We start from the raw sequence: 16,843 nt of genomic DNA on the forward strand, positions 1-16,843 counted from the left end.
CAAGGTCTTCAGCTGCATCCCCCAATGACACAGACGAGAAAAAACAGATCTTCCAATCCAGAAGAATCATCCCTTCCGTGCTTCCTGGGTGGTATGCAAATTTCTGGTAAACGGTGCGATGGGTGTTTTGACCGCCCCTACTCATCCGGACTTTCTCCCCCTTCTTTCAGTAAAAAGATGAATAATCTTGACTGATGTCTCCTACTAAGGTGTGCGAAGATGCTGCGATTTCAAGAACCGCACAGAGGACTGCGCCTGAGCGTGAAGTTATTTATAAGGTGGACGGATGAGACTATCTCTGCGCATGCACAACCTTTAGATGGGACTGAAGAACTGCTTCTGCATTGTACGATTTGGTACAAAACATGAAGGTGCGCCCATTTTCACCTGTATTCCCACATCTTACGCGTTAATTAGTTTACAACATGAAGGGGTGCCCAACTTATGTCCTGCGGACCGAATACATCATTTCTTTTCTTCCACCTGTGTATGCTACGACTGCTTCTTGAGTCATGGACAGAAGTTCTTGCCATAAACCCGATAGTATAGCCATAACCTCAGTCCATAACTCAAGGAACAGTCGTAGCAAACACAGGTGGAACCAAAGTAACATTGGGCTGAGTTTGACACGTGTCATAGACGAAGACTTAACATGTCAAATGTCTTCTACAAGCGCAGTCACTCTTTAATGACCGGTCTATTGTCGGCTTCAAGATTTAGATAAGGCAAGATTTAACATTAAAAATCCCAACAAGACAAAATCTGTTCCAGACATCTGAATGCTTCTGCAACGTGTGGTTGTTTTGTTAACAAACTCCATTCAGTTACATGGAATTGTAAAGATTTCGGTGTTGATGTCTGAGTTACTAGAGAGACTTCACAGGACAACAGGCAGGGAGACCCCTAGTGGCAGAACTTTACGGGGACTTTTCAGCACAAAAATCATAATTTTAGGTAAATAAATAGCACTTTTGCTGGTTATCACAATGGCCATCATATTAACACTAGAGATGAGCGAACGTACTCGGTAAGGGCGATTTCGCAATCGAGCACCGCGATTTTCGAGTACTTCACTACTCGGGTGAAAAGTACTCGGGTGCGCTGTGGGGCGGGGGGGGGGGGTTGCAGAGGGGAGTGGGGGGTAGCAGCGGGGAACAGGGGGGAGCCCTCTCTCCCTCTCCCTCTCCCCCCCACTCCCCACTGCAACCCCCCCGCTCACCCACAGCGCACCTGAGTACTTTTCACCCGAGTAGTGAAGTACTCGAAAATCGCGGTGCTCGATAGCGAAATCGCCCTTACCGAGTACGTTTGCTCATCTCTAATTAACACAAGTTGTCTTGAACTCCAGCGACCAGCTCATCTAACAAACTCAATTTAAATACATAATACATCGCTTTTTAACTTGCACTCCCAACAAGAGTGAATGATAAGTGGGTCAGGAAATGTGCATCAACACTCAGGTAACGAGGTCTGTGGCTTGCTTAGGCCCTAGAATTTTGCTTAGAGTACCTGCACTTTCACCATTTGGAGCGCTCCGGCTCCTTCCAGCAGCTGGAAAGGGCCCATATAGCCCTAAATGAGCCATCTTCAGCTGCTGGATAGAGCTGAAAATAGTTGACGGAATACAAGCACTCCAAAAGGTGAAAGTACAGGTACCCCATGCCAACAGGGTACTAGAGCCTCCATGCCCACCGGTACCACATCCAAGTTATATATATATATATAAAATAATCTATATATCTATATATATATTACATGCACACACTACTCACTACTTTTAGGACAGGGTTGGCACTGACAATGAGTAACTCAGGATCAGTAATGGGTCAGGAAAGGTATCATTTCTCCCTAGTGAGATCCGCTAGAAGGTGTGAGGGGACACCTAAGGCCATCCACGCTCCTCTGACGTGGCGCTAGAGGTATTATTCTATCTTCCCATTAGGAGAAGTAATGTAACATATTTACAAAGTCAATCAACTTTTATACTGGAACATTATGTTGGGGGGGTTAATGTGGAGCTCCAGGTAGAACACAAGCAGCTGCCTCTGGTCTAGTAGACCACATACAATACTCTCCATCTAAGGACAATGGGATATAACAGACTTCACGTCCAAATAGTGAAGCCGGAGGGGATTCCTACCTGAGCGCCTCCTCCTTCTGCTTCTCCAGCTCCAACATCTTCCTCTCCTGCTCCTTCTGCCTCATCTTCTCCGCCTCCATGTCCTTCTGCTTCTCCAGCTGCTGCTTGTTGTGCATCTCTCGCAGCTCCTGGAAGAGACAAGTGGCCGTTTGGAGAAATAATCTTCACGGTTCGATGCAACAAGCTGAAACGCCTCCTCCAGCCTTTTCTTTGTATGTGGGATATGTAATGGCATAGTTTATACAATAAAGAAAAGCATATCCTTCTTAGAGAATTACCGGCTTTGCTTGCCTTTTTGGAGATGCCTTATGCTATTACTGTCTGGAATACCCTTTGAAGTGAACAGAACGACTTCAGTGAGACCGTTGGGCCATTCTATGTGTATAGCTGTGCCCAGAGAGATAAGGATCGGGGAGTCGGATGTACACGTGCCCAATCCTTTTCTTCATACAGGACATAGGCCACTGGCAGGGCAGCCTGGCATCTGCTTATGCCCCTCTGCCCATTTAGAAGACCTGAAGGATTGGATGAACCGAGCATGCATGTATATATGGGGAGAGCTGGAAGGAAGAGCCTCCAACCGGGAAGAATATAGAATGAAGATACAAAGAAGCAAACAAACTAGTTAGACATGAGTCATCGGATAGACGTCGTCTACAATTCACTTGGAGGGAGGAGATGGGATCACGACTAACAGACAGCAATATGGAGCCATTAACAGCGGACCGGATTATAATACCGCGCTGGTCGGCGTTCTGCAGTGCGGCACGGAGCGCCATTACCTTTAGCTGGTTATTAAAGACGTCGATCTCCTGAAGTTTGGCCCGGGTTTCTTTCTCCACTTCATCCAGCTGGTCCCGGAGCTGCTGGCGACCGTTCTCCTTGGCTTCCAGAGCCCTCCTTAGTGTGAGGAGGGAGTCTCCTGGTGACGGGACAGAACACTTCCATTTACTACAACCGTGTCACCCGGAGAACAAACCGCACAAGTCACGATCTTGCATTTGTATAACAACTGGTTACTTCCCTGTATACTTTCCAAATGACACCCCAATAGGTGAGCTGACTATAATGCAGAAATCTGTATTCAAATCACCAGAACAAAATCCGTGCAAACATCAAAGGCCCATTTACACGGAGCGATGATAGTTCAGACGACAGGGACAGCTTTGAGCGATCATTTTGCCTAAACTATTAAGTAGCTACTTAGCTACTTAATATAGCTCATTAGTGTGCAAATGAAGCCTTTAGCTGAAAGCAGTTAATAGCCAGAGGGCTCTTATCTGCATTTAGCTCCTTTGTTTTCTGATGAGAAACAATGCTATCAGCAAACCCCCAGTGGAGAACTACTGACAAGGCTGACCGACGATTTTTAGGTTGACCTCAATTTAATGATCAGTTAGCAGTGCACGATGGTCATGTTTTTAGGCGCAACGATTATCGCTCAAAAATCGCTAAAAAGCGATGGTGGGCCTTTAGACAAAGGAATGCTGGAAGATTTCAGGTCTGAAGCCTGCAGAATACAAGTGCAGCTGTGGAACATAAAGCCCCATATAGACAACGATTATCGCTCAAGTCGCCTTTTGAGTGATAATCTTTGTGTCTAAATGTGCCCATCTTTTAGTTTTCTGCTTGAAAACCCTTGTTCAGCAAAACAACTGATAAGCAGCACTGCACACTGTGTTCTGTCAGCGGAAATCTGAAAACAGCTGATAACATTGTTACAGCTGTTCTCAGATATCATCTGGCTGGCAGAACAGCTGATAAGCTGGACCGCATGCTGTGTCTGCTGTCCATGGTGCTGAATGCCCCACCAGGAGTCTGTGCCTGAACAACACAGCTAATTACAGAGCTCAGGCCTCCTGCTGAGTTCTGTAACAGCTCCCAGAAGCTCATTTGCATGCAAATGAAGCTGATAAGTACTAATAGCAATTAGTGCCTATTAGTACTTTTATGCAAAATGTTCGCTGATCTTTCAATCTTTTGAAAGATATCTATGTGTGTAAATGGACCTTAATACAGGCTGTAATGGTGATTATCGTTAAACCAAGTTCTTAAGCCAATGTCATGGGTGCTTACTGACACGATCTCTCATCTCCATAGCTCGATCATACATCTACCTGTTTACACAGAGAGATCTACCTCCATTCAGCGAGCATTTTTATGTTGCTGAAACTAAACAATCAGCTGACAAACGAAAATCGTAGCGAGTAAAAGGGTCCTTCTAGAGGACGGCTGCTGCTCCTGTGCCTTCATACAGAAGCGAGGATCGCTCAGTGAATGGAGGTGGAAGGTGGGATAGATTCTGGCAGCCGCCTTCATTCACAGTAAGCTGTTCCCAGATGAGCGACTGACTCTTCACAAGGGTGGGTTGTGGTTTGATTTTTATGCCTGCGTAAACCGGATGACGAATAATCAGAAACTAAATATTTTCGTTCAGTCGCTGGCAGCTTTTACACTTAACAGTTCAGCTTCGCGCAATTCGGCGAGAATCTGAACGATCTGTGAAAAACGGCCCCAACTCAACTGTTTATATAGATTCTGCATGAAAACATCCATCGTCTCCAAGGGCCAGAACTGCAGCCACTTGTCATCCATCAGGATGGTTACAAACAGCGCAGCAAACCCCTCCATCACTTAGAACACGTTTAGCCTTCCAGCATTTCTTCTAAGGTCATGTGACTAGGAAGCAGCCTGACACACTGTGACGGAACACATCAATACTCACTGTGCAAACTGTTCTGCTGAACCTGCTTCAGTTGGTCATTGAGCGACTGCTTCTCAGGAATCAACTTTCCAAGCAGCTGCTGAGACTCCTAGGAAGTGCAGAGAACACATTCAGCATCACTGGTGGATGAGGATTAGCCATTTAACCCCTTCAAGACCGCCCACTGTAAATTTACATCACTGCTGCCTGCTCTCTGCGTAGCAATGAAGTAATTTTTTGTTTTGCGGTCATCAGGCGATTTAAAAGCATGCGGATGCCATTTTCTCCAGGCGTGCGGGTCGCCGCTGCGGAAGAGAATCGCAGCATGCTCCATTTTGGCCGCAGACGACATCTTACTACCTGAAGCTGCTGCTGCAAGTGCGTGATTTCTGCGATCCTCAACTCCCGGGACTTGTTGGTGCTCTCGATCTCCTGCCGCTGCGTAGAGAGACGATATCGAATGTCTTGAAGTTTCCCCTCCAGCTGATGCTTTTTGTCATTCTTCAGGAAGAACATGAAGATGTGTTAACGCTTCGGACGGCACGGGCGGACGGGCAAATGACAAGTTTCAGGTACTAACTTACTCAGAAATATAATAAAGTGTGGCAGCATGGACCCCCTGCTCTGTTTCATCAGATAGCGGCCTGAAAAAGACCGAGATGGTCGAAACGTTGCCTTCACGTCTAATGATGACACAATGAATGATCTTTTAATATAGAGACTGTTTTTGCACCACTTATGCTGCCACACCTCATTATATTTCTTAGTAATCCTTGGGGTTGACGGTTCATAACCCGTATCTGGCTATGCATATGACCGTGATTTAACCCCCCCCCCCCTTTTTGTTGGGATCAAGCGCTGGTGGAAACTTTACAAATTTGAGGGGTACTAACTTACTAAAGCTTCCAGCTCAAACTCAAGAGTCTTCTTCTTGGCTTTCAGGACCACAATATCCTCTTGTTCCTTGTTCCGCTGATTGAGGAGCTCCTGGCGCCGGTTACGTTCCCACTCTAGTTGGCGCTGACGTTCCAGTTCTCGCTTTGCAGCCTGATTAGGAAACAAATGTTATGAGAAGTGAGGCTATTGGCAGTTTTCATACTTCTGACACCATATTATGCTTCAATACCCAGAGGTCTCATTCTAACCTAGACACCTTATATAAAAATACCACCCAGCACCTGCGCCTTCATGCAAGATTGTATCAAACCGTGTGAAACAAAATCCCTCCTTCCCAACAGATACCAATTACAAGAGATTACGTACAGAGGAGTGATGAAAAGTTCCAGCATTGCCCCCTTTGCAGTCACTAGATGCTTCAATGGCCAATATTAACAGGCAGTGACCGTTCCCCTGAAGTCACCTGTAGCGCCCCCTGCCCGCTTACACATGCCTTCTCATCCTGCTCCCCAACTACGAATCAATGCTGCTCCCCACATCTTGCATTCGTCATATGGTAACGTTTGAGGCCTCATGTCCACGGGGAAAATCAGGCCCGCTACGGATTCTACATGTTGAATCCGTAGTGGGTCCCTTCTGCCCCGCGGACATGAGCGCCTAAAATAACAATTTAAAAGAATTAACTCACCCGCAGCGGGCCGGGCACCTCTTCTCTTCCTCACGGCTGGATCTTCTTTCTTCGGCCGGCGGATGTACTCGGCACGCCGGCAGCGTGCCGCGCGCATGCGCCGGGCACATCCGCCGAGCCGAAGCAAGAAAGATCCGGCCGTGAGGAAGAGAAGACGTGTCCGGCCCGCTGCGGGTAAGTTATTCTTATTTTAGGTCTCCCGCGGATCCGGACGGCTTCCATAGGCTTCAATAGAAGCCTGCGGGAGCCGTCCCCACGGGAGACCCGCACGAAAATGGAACAGGTCGTGTTTTTTTACATGCTCCATTTTTTTTAGTTCACTTTTATTGACCATCCGCAGGTATTTATCTACCCGCGGGTGGTCAATGCATCCCTAGGGGGTGCGGATCCGCGGGCAGGAGAAGAGTTAAAATCCGCTGCGGATTTTAATTCTTCTTTTACCCGTGGTCATGAGGCCTGAAAGTCCAGATCTGGAGGATGAATGTAATACTAAGACCTAAGTTACAGCCCTTGTGCTCTAGTCTTGGATAGGGCGTAAAATCATATTACATACGGCCCTGGCAGTGAAAGGGTTAAAGGAGAGAAGAAAAGGAAAAAAAGAAAAAAAAAGTTCTTAATACACAAGCAGAGCAATGTCTGCGTATAACGGGAGCTATGGAGATCCCGCCTTGCTTTACACTGCAGCCCATTGACTTCAACGAGTACCACGCCATTACAATTACAGTAGATCGTGGGGCCCACGTGGAACTGGCTCAACAAAAAAAGTCGCATTCGCACGGGTGAGCGTGACATCGGTCTGAGAAACTGGGACTAATATAGTGCTTGTAATATTGCGACACTATACGCCAACGCGTACCAACGACAGTCGTGTGCGAGATCTTACATTGGTGTTCGCTTGCTGATCAATTTCACGATCGCTGAACAAATTCTTGGGAGCGTTTACACGGCCTGAAATATTGGTCGGCGACTAGTTCGGCTCCCAGCACACGGGTGGAAATTCCACGGTGGGATTTCCCGTAGAATTTCCGCCCGTGCCCGCCTGCACAGGATTGCATTACAATACTCAATCCTAGGTAGACGGCCGCGATTGCATACAGAAAACAAATCGCGGCATGTTTTATTTCTGTGCGGATCTGGCAGAGGTCCACACAGAAAGGTCACTCTCGGCACCCTGGCTCCGCTCTGCGCATGCGCCAGCTGGGCTGCAGCCGGCACATCACAGAGCCGGAGCTGCAGGAGAAGGTAATAGATGCACTGGTCCCTGCAGGGGCGCAAGTCGGATCCCGCTGTGAGAATTCTTGCAGGGCATCCAACCCGCCCATCTGCAGGCGGCCTTAGGGGGTGTAAACTCCTTTGGTGGGCAAGTGTTTGAAATTGTGTTTACAGGAGGTGTGTGTGTGTGGGGGGGGGCAGGGGGCGCAATAAAGTTCAGCAAGTTGGATTAACCCCCTAAGGACCAGGATGTTTTGTGCCATAGGGACCAGAAACTTTTTAGGGATTCTTCCCATGTGTTGGTTTAACTGCTCTATTTTTTGCTGCGTTTTTGTTCCCATGACATATAGGGCTATTTTTTTTAGTATCTTTTTCATGGACTTTTTCCCCCCTGTTTAGTTTTATGGGGGTAGAATGCTAAAAAAAAAAAAAAAAAATTTTTCCTTTTAACATTTAGTTTTTTTTTGTTTTTTTTTAAACTAGTACATTTACACTAAATTAGAGTATGGGAGCGGGTTCCTCATTTTGTTTCGGACATCTTGATATATAGTATGTATGGTTTTGGCTTACAGGGCGCACACGGCATCGGCTTTGGGTTATTTTCTATCTTTATTTTATTCTGTAATTACTGTTTTTACCCTCTAGGTCCCCCATGATGTCATAGAACACTTCTGGGGGCCATTCACATCCACAGTAGCTGGGGCATCTATAGGAGCCGCAGTTACAGGAAAAAACATCCCCAGTGGTGACAATAGACACTGGCAGAGCTGATCAGGGTCTGCTGTAGGGGGGGGAATGCCGGTGGTCACATGACTGCCGGCTCGTGTAGTGGAAATTATACTTCCACCTTCAATGAGCGCTATGTACTAAAAACCAAGCGCTGTGTACTTGGGAAAGGAGGAGGCAGAAAGGGTTAAAACCCCTCCTGCCTTCTCCAGGTTATCAGATTCACTAACAGCTGACAACCCAACCTGCTACTGCTTGATTGCAGAAGCGGGGGCTTTAAACCCGTGCCGTATTTTTACAGGGTTTGTTCCTAAATAGGTTAATCACACCTGAGTCTCTGTTCAGCGAGAGGTAAGTGGAGGCAGGTTTTCTGTTCGCCTCCGTCTCCTTACAAGAATGCGCTGTTAGGCCGTGTCTGTATCTGCAGAAGTCTTCAGAACCTCTGTTGCAGATTTCATTATTTTTTTTCATCATTTCATCATTTTTTTCACTAATCATTGCTACAGAAAAATATTCAGCCACCGTCAAGGATTTTTTTTTTACACACAACAAAAGATAAAATCAATAAAAAAAAACAAACAAAAAAAAACAAACAGATGACACGCCGGCGCAATAAAATATCTGATGCGCATGGATGTCAGATGGCCATAAAGAAGCATTAAAATCTGTCTTTTTTTATGCATCGAAATACTGATAACTGCAGCACCGCAAACACTGCGCACCCCACGGCTGGGGGTACCTGGGAAGGTCTGCTGGGGATACCCGATGTGGAGGCCTTGGGGCATCTGGTCCCGCAGCAGTCCCTGTAATCTGCGCCCGTCATGCAATAAACCCACTTAGGATAAAATCCTAACGGCAGTACCCAATGATCAGGATTGGCAACGACAACAGAACCCAACTGCTTGCCATTTTTCTGTGATTGCAGCCGGTTGCACACAAGCGTATTTGCGTGCGCAATATGCAGAGTATTTCAATGGACTCATTCACATTTGTTTTTCCCGCACATTTCCGTCGCACAAAAAAAATAGAACATGCTGTATTTTTCTGAGGATTTGTACACCAAAGGTCCCATAGAAGTCAATGGGGGTGTGCAATATGTAAGGAGATGCGTGAAACCCTGCAGTTGTGCTGGATGAAGAATACGTCTGGAGCTATTTAGCCATATAAAATCAGTGCGTCTGTTTGCCGCGTGCAAATATACAAGCCTTGTGGTGCAAAAAGTACACTGCAATACGCCGATGCGCTCAAAATAGCATTGTGCATTAAGTAAACCTGCAGCGCTCAGGCGTGCAAACATACGCTTCTGCCCGTGTGAAGTCGGCCGAAGACACAAGAGCACACATTCCTTTACCTCTCGCCGCTCGATCTCTTTCCTCCGCTCCTCTTCTCGCTGTCTCTCCAGTTCTCGCTGCTTTTCTAGTTGCTTCTCCAACTCTTGTTGGCGCTTTCGCTCGTGCTCCAGGCGCTCGCGCTCCTTCCTCTCCTGCTCCGCCCTCTCTAGCTGGGCCAGCCTCTCCTGCTCTTTGCGCTGCTGCTCCAGCAGCGCCTGCCGCCTCTTCTCCAGCTCCAGGTTCCCGCGCTCAAAGTTCTCCCTCTTTTTATCTTCAAAAGTCACTGCAAGAGTAAAACAAGCGCAATCATGGATGGGCGATCAGCTGCGACGGCTCCTCTAGATTGGAGCAAAGCCTTCACGCTGCCCTATAATTGTTAGTTCTCACTTAACCCCTTAGCTTTTGCCAGTGCTGCTTTAACCTCTTAATGACCCGGCCATTGCAGATGGGGGGGGGGGGGGGGGGTGTCTTGTTTGTATGCAGCAAAAACGCCGTAACTTTACACTAAGGGTCGGTACGATTACAACGATACCAAGTTTATATAGTTTTATTTTTGTTGTACAACTTCAAAAAAATAATAAAATTTTTTCTACCGCTATCCTCAGACCGCCATAACGCTTAACTTTTGCGGAACGTCCTGTAGTTCTTATTGGTACCATTTTGGAGTGCATAGGACTTTTCGATCACTTTTTTTCTTGGATATGGGGGACCGAAAAAAGCTCAGTTCTGGCGGTGTGTATTTTTTCTGACATCGCTCACCGTAATGATGTATAATGTATTACTTTGATAAATCGGACTTTTATGGACGCAGCGATACCAAATAGCCTTTGGATTTTTTCGTTTTGAACTTTTATTTCGGAAGGCCCAAGTTTGCCATGGCAACCGAACATAACCTCGGGTTCTCATTGCAGGTGGAATGTTCGGGATCCTGAATACTGATCAGGGCATCTAAATGCCGCCGTCAGAATTGATAGGGGCATTGAAAGGGTTAAGTCGTGATCAGCATTCACACCGATTGTGAGCTGTTAGGGGAGTATGTCAGCTGTCAGACAGCCAGCACCCGCCGTGTATGGAGCTGACTCTGTTCCCGATGCCTCTCCATACAAACGCTATATGCCTAGGATGTAAAGGTTCCTCCTGGAGTGTGAAGAGGGTGACGTTCCTGGCAGGTTCCCAGCTGAGAGGACGGAAGTCTCTTCTCCTTTCCAGTCACCCTCGGCTCACTTAATATCACTCATTGAAAACTATAAGGTGGCAAAGCTGCTGCTTCTGTTAGACTTGGCGATCACGTGATCGCTGGGTGCCCCCTAGCGTGGCGGTGCTACTGGGTGGCAAACCCAGATCAGCTTGGCAGTATTTAATGTTTCTACAGCGGACTGTTCTCCCTTGTAACTGGGACTCCTTACAGAAGACAGCAGAATAAGCGATAAAGTGTACCTGGTAGTCTCTTGTCAGTCGGCGGCGGCTCCTCCTCTGCTGGCTCTTCCGGTAAACGCTGATCTACAGACACCGAACTCATCACAGAGATGCCGCTGCCGGAACGAACTCTTCTGTTAAAGACACAAAAAACAGAGTCCCCTCCATCAGTGCGGATCCTGACCAGCAAAACCACATTGAAGCCTCAGTCATTCGGGCGCAGCATATACGCCCATCAGCCATAACATTACAACCACCAGCCTAATATCCAGAGGGTCCACTTTTATCACAAAGGCAGCTCGGACCCATTGAGGTCTGGACTCCACAAGACCGCCGAAGGTGTCCTGAGCTATCCGCACCAAGACGTCAGCAGCAGTGACTTCAGGGACCCTCTGGGACTAACTTTTGTCCTACAACCAGGGGGCGGTTATATTACCTGTTGGTCTTCTGAGCAGATGCCCCTCTGATCCGCTGGCTCCCGATCCTGTTTTCAGCTGTCCAAGATGGCCGATGCAATCGTCAGACTACCTAACCCTCACAGTGCGTTGCTGGTGGTAAAGGCCGACTGTCGGGTGCATTGGTGACCAGCAGCCGTCCTACAGGCCATTGTCCGATGCCGTTACACAGGAGCGAGAGTCGTTCTGTGAATGGAGGCATCTTCCATCCAACCGCCTCCATTCACAGTAAACAGGCAGTCGTTAATAGATTGAGCAGCTCCTGTTTACACGGGCCGATAGTCGCTTGATCTTTAGTTCTACTACAAAACAAGCGACCCCGACAAGTGAGTGACTTCTTGCTCAGTGCCCCTTCGGTGGCTGCTTGTACACGGGGCGACTATCAACCAGACTAGCGGTTTCCAGTGATAATCGCCCTGTGTAAAAGGTACCTTTAGACTACAAATGTACTGTACTTGCCCTTTGATTGGCCAGAGATGCTCACAGGATCAGCGCTGACCAATCAATGAGCAGATGTAGTGCGTTGATAAATTCCAGTATGCATTACGTATTCAGAACAGCCATCTTGGAAGACCAAAAATGGGGCCCAAGAAGCAGCAGATCTGAGGAACATCGGCACAGATTAAAGATGACGAGTATAATAGCGCCACCGTCTGGCCAACGGATAGAATCTTGTCCCGGGACTGGAGGGCTGCTTTAAAGCTAAACAAACAGAAATGACGCTCATGTTGTAATTCTGGCTACCAGAAGACAAGGCACTCCTCACCTAAAGGATGGAGGGATGTAATCCGGGGGCAGAACAGGCGGCAGCGGCTGCCCGGACATGGCGAGGTCTATTAAGTGCATAGCCAGGATAAACTCTTCAGCTGTGAGCTTGCCATCCTGATCGATATCCGAGAGATTCCTGCAAAGAATAAACCAGAAAATAAACACGACAGAAGAAGAAAACGCTGAACTTGTATCCGCACAGCCGGGAAGACGACGGACAAGGAACCTCACTTAAAAGGTTACTCCCATCTTATGAACGTGCAAGCATGTGCCATCACTTCATGCACAGCATTAGTAGGGGGCCAACGGCCATGAACAGGCCAGCAGAGCCGCGGCCCCCCAACTGCGCAGCACAGCGCTATCCAAGAGAACGCATTCTCAGAGGTCCGACTCCCACCAATCACAAACTTCCCCAACTCGGAGGCCTCTGGAGGGCGCTCTGCTGCTCCAAATGAGACGTAATTTGGACAGCGGGCACTTTAGATGACGCACTCTTTATGAAAAAAATTCTTAGTAAAAAAGTCTTGATAGGTGGCGCTGCAGAGGATCAGGTCTATCGGGAAAAACCTGCATCAGTGTCAGATGAAACGGACCGCATTCGTTAACATGTTGTAGTGATTACAGCTGATAAACCGCGTTCACGAAAGGAGAGCGCGTTGCTGAAAACCAGGGGGGGCAAACTGCATATATGTAGCGCGATTTCCGTATGTACAGCGCCACCTATAGGTGACTTTTTTCTTAACTGAAAACTATACTTTATACCTTGTGAGCGCATCATCGGAGGTGGCCGCTGTCTGAAGTTTGTCTGACTTGGAGCAGCAAAACGGCCTCTGAGTTGGGGAAAGTTTACCTCCGCTGACCCTGTACATCCATGTAACATACAGTCACTTCTAATACTGAGAACCCCCCTTCAGGTCCGTTCACACGCATCGGGAACACTGCAGAATCCCCGCGGCAGAAAATTTATCTGAAAAACCTGCAGCATTTCTGCATCAAAAACCTCATTAAAAAGCGCACAATTGGGGATTCTGACTCATAATCAGCTGTAAATCTGTAGCTATGGGCACAGCGGCGGCTGCTGAGCCCCACCAACGGCGTTTATATCATGCGCTGGTCATGTCCTGCCACGTCTGCTGGCACTCAGTCGCAGGAGCGCTGCGCTCTGGGTACGGCGGAGCACAGTACTGGGAGGCAAGGGGAGCGCTGCGCAGGCTAAATCAGCTGCAGGTCCGATTCTGACGGGGTGTGAGACGCTGAAATGTTGCGACTTTTGCAGCAGAATTTTCTGGTGTGGAAAATCTGCCGCATTTCTGCCCCGTGTGAACGCAGCCGTAAGCATCACCAGCCGGGTGTCCCCCATGGAGCCAGGCAGACAACCCATCTATTACACCAGAGGAGTGATTACAAGCTTACCATATCGTTGCGAGCTGCGCTTGCGGTAAACTAGATTGCATAAGTATCGTTCTTGCTTGAGGACCTGAAATGAAGACATTAATAATGAAGATTCCTCATTGTGGGCAGACAATGCTTCATACATTGTAGAAGAGAAAGACATGCAGCTGCGAGAAGCCGGCCGAACACAGACATCATACAGGGGTGCAGCTCGCTTACTATGTGCACTTATAGGGGAGTCATAGAGATGTCCATCAGCTGAACCAACGCTCAGCCAACTGTCTCCTTGGGTCTTTGACCTTTATCAGAGCCCCCGGCGGTTTCATGTATAAAAGTTAGGCCCGTGACCCCGGAGCTTACAATCACGGGACAAGTTTTCCGCGGATCACTTTCAGTATGAATCCACATTAGATAGAAAAATCCAGCGATCGGAGCGACTCCCAACGAGGCCGGTCATCGGTGCTGGACTAGCTGATGGTCTCACCACCAACCTGCGAAAGGGGATGCCATTTACACAACTCATCACTGAAAGGGGTCGGAGGAGGATGTCAGGAATCCCTCTAACAGAGTCAGTCAAATACAACACTAGGGCTCCAACTAATGTGTCCGAACGCACAACTCGCCGTTCCTCCGCACGGATGGGCTATAACAGCGGACGACCAGTTGCAGCGCCATTGTGTCTAAGAGAAACAGAAAGACTCCAGCGAGCAAAAGAGCGCAAAACTTGTATCACTGAGCAGCGGGAAAACATCGGCTGGTCAGATGGAGCCAGATCTCTGTTGCTGATGGGAGGTCAGAATTTTGTGCAAGCAGCATGAATCGCTGACCCCTTCCTGTCAGGTTGAGGGGGGTGCAATAATAGTAAGGGGAAGGGTTTCTTGGCGTACCTGGGTTCCGATACCTGCGGATGGATGCCACAACGAGCTGCTGCAAAGGATGTCCAATGTGCTACTAGATGGGGGTCTCTAATAAAGGGGCCATTTCAGTGTATTACGAAAGCAACGATAAATATCAAGACAGTCAGAATTGTTGTAAGAAACGTTACAGAAGCCATTGGCGCTACCTGTTAGGTGGCCGCTCATCGTTTTATCATGGCTGTTGAATAACTGTCTATACTTGAGCCGTGAAGACTGCGGTACGGCCCATTCAGCCGCCGGAGGGGTCCTGCAGAAGAAAAAAAAAAATGCAGAAACATAAAAAGGTCCGGATGGATTCCACTACAGATGGCAGCGGACATTTAGTGGTCTTCGATGTTTTGCGCAGACTTACACGGCCACATCAAACGACTGGGCTTTCTGCAGCGTCTTCGCATTCACTTGGGCGCCGGCACCTGAACGGCCGAATGACGAACTCTTTGGCAATGTGGCTGCAAGTAGACGAAGCCAAGAATTAGCCTAACGTGTCGTGTACTGGAGCCTCACCATCGTAGCACACACGTAACGGGGCAACTTATCACCGCTGCGAGAAAGATGGAAGCAAGAGGTAAACGCTGCGACAAAAGCGGCAGAAACTTTGTATCACATCGAAAATCCCTTGTAGCCAATGTCTGCTGTGAACCGGCCCATCCAGGACTTCACACACCAGCCACATGCACGCAAGGGAGTTGGCCGACGTACGGCGCATTTATAGTTGGCACGACCGAATGATGCCAGAGTTCGCTCGTTCAGCCCGTTTATACAGGCAGATAAATCGTTCACATCCATTGCACCAGTGAATGAGGACGACTGAGCGATGAGTATATAAATCAACGATTAGCGAAGGAGCGTTTTGGCAGAAGCATGGGTCTGAGCTCTGCCCACCACCCTCTATCCACATGCCAGCCTCCTGATCCCCCACCATCATCTATAGGCCATTGCTGTTTGTCATTGGGATTGCTCCCTATTCTTTTCCAAGTACTTGAGTATTTCACATGTGGATTCATTTGCTTCCCCCCTGGCTTCATCATTAAAGTGGTAACCCTGCTGTTACAGGATGGACGGTCCCTGCACCCCGGTCGTTGGCTGTCCTTCTCCTCTAAGGCCCTGCTGACTATTCTATGGAGCAGAGTTGTGTTAACGGGTCCGATTTTTGTGTTCTTGTTATATTAAAAGTGCAATAACACTTTGCAATCCAATTTTGGATTCAAGGTTTCCTAGTGGGCTTTATCTTTTTGCCATTATACAATGGCGCCATCTGCTGGCTAGAGATAGTACTGCGGTATGGGACATGCTGGAGAGGCCCCTGACAGAGTGGCCAGTAATATACAGTAAGAATACCCTGCCGGACGTCTTCCGACATCGGAGCTTTAAAGCCTTTAATCAGAATGTCTTCGGACGTCAGACAGTGGATTGGAAGGGGTTAAAGAATTAAAAAGTAACTAAACCAAAGTATCTGCCGTCTCACTAACTTTTAGCACATAATGCATCCAGATAAAAACATTCAAATTACAAGCTGCTAAAATGTAGAGATTAGAACTAAATTAAAAGGGATTATATGAGATTAATAGAACATTTTTAAAAAAAGGCCAAGAAGCAGTGCCCCACGTACCCAGAGTCAGTGTCTGGTATTGCAGCTGATGTGTGCAGGAAGCAGGCAGCTCTGTTCCAACTGCAGTGGCCAGGCTAGGTATTACAGTTAAAGTTCCCATTGAAGTGAATGCAAAACCTAGTCTGGCCACTGCAGTTGGAACGAAGCTGTCTGCTTCCTGCACACATCAGCTCAGTGCATGAGCACAGAGACTAAGCGAAGAGCTGATGCTGTGGAGTGCGGACCCCTGCTGATCTACTATTGTTGACCTGTCCCGAGGATAGGCCATAAGCAGTTTAAAGCTTGACAACCCCTTTAAGTCAATGTTGAAATTGTGAAGACCGCCCAAGAGGAAAGATGCTGTACTTTAGGGGGAGCCGAGCTAACCCTTCTTCCTAACCTTATACAACTCCATAACATGATCCATGTACATCAGGCGGACGGGACCACCGGTGGTGGCTGCAGAGGATGAACATGTTCTTGCATGAAGCTGTTCACTTTTTAAGTTGTGAGTAAGACTCTGCAGCAACGAAGGCCAAATCCTCATCAGGGGAGGGTCAAGACAGAAATCCCAGCTGCAGTAATGCATCACTTCCATTCATGGATATG

At 47.9% G+C, this 16,843-nt stretch overlaps 1 protein-coding gene across 5 annotated transcripts in view; it reads right to left on the minus strand.

The window, feature by feature from the left end:
* ITSN1 (intersectin 1) overlaps positions 1 to 16,843 on the minus strand; it is a 147,591-nt gene that overhangs the window by 78,672 nt on the left and 52,076 nt on the right. For all 5 annotated transcript variants that reach the window (XM_066599017.1, XM_066599015.1, XM_066599016.1 and 2 more), the window contains 11 exons: positions 14,999 to 15,095; positions 14,793 to 14,893; positions 13,751 to 13,814; positions 12,336 to 12,473; positions 11,136 to 11,248; positions 9,719 to 9,981; positions 5,742 to 5,891; positions 5,205 to 5,345; positions 4,866 to 4,953; positions 2,923 to 3,062; positions 2,141 to 2,268 (listed from right to left, as the gene is read on the minus strand). In XM_066599017.1, coding sequence (XP_066455114.1) covers positions 2,141 to 2,268; positions 2,923 to 3,062; positions 4,866 to 4,953; positions 5,205 to 5,345; positions 5,742 to 5,891; positions 9,719 to 9,981; positions 11,136 to 11,248; positions 12,336 to 12,473; positions 13,751 to 13,814; positions 14,793 to 14,893; positions 14,999 to 15,095 — 1,423 coding nt within the window. The remainder of the gene's footprint in view (positions 1 to 2,140; positions 2,269 to 2,922; positions 3,063 to 4,865; positions 4,954 to 5,204; positions 5,346 to 5,741; positions 5,892 to 9,718; positions 9,982 to 11,135; positions 11,249 to 12,335; positions 12,474 to 13,750; positions 13,815 to 14,792; positions 14,894 to 14,998; positions 15,096 to 16,843) is intronic.

This window comes from Eleutherodactylus coqui, chromosome 4, assembly GCF_035609145.1.
Source record: "Eleutherodactylus coqui strain aEleCoq1 chromosome 4, aEleCoq1.hap1, whole genome shotgun sequence".
NCBI classification, from domain to species: Eukaryota; Metazoa; Chordata; class Amphibia; order Anura; family Eleutherodactylidae; genus Eleutherodactylus; species Eleutherodactylus coqui.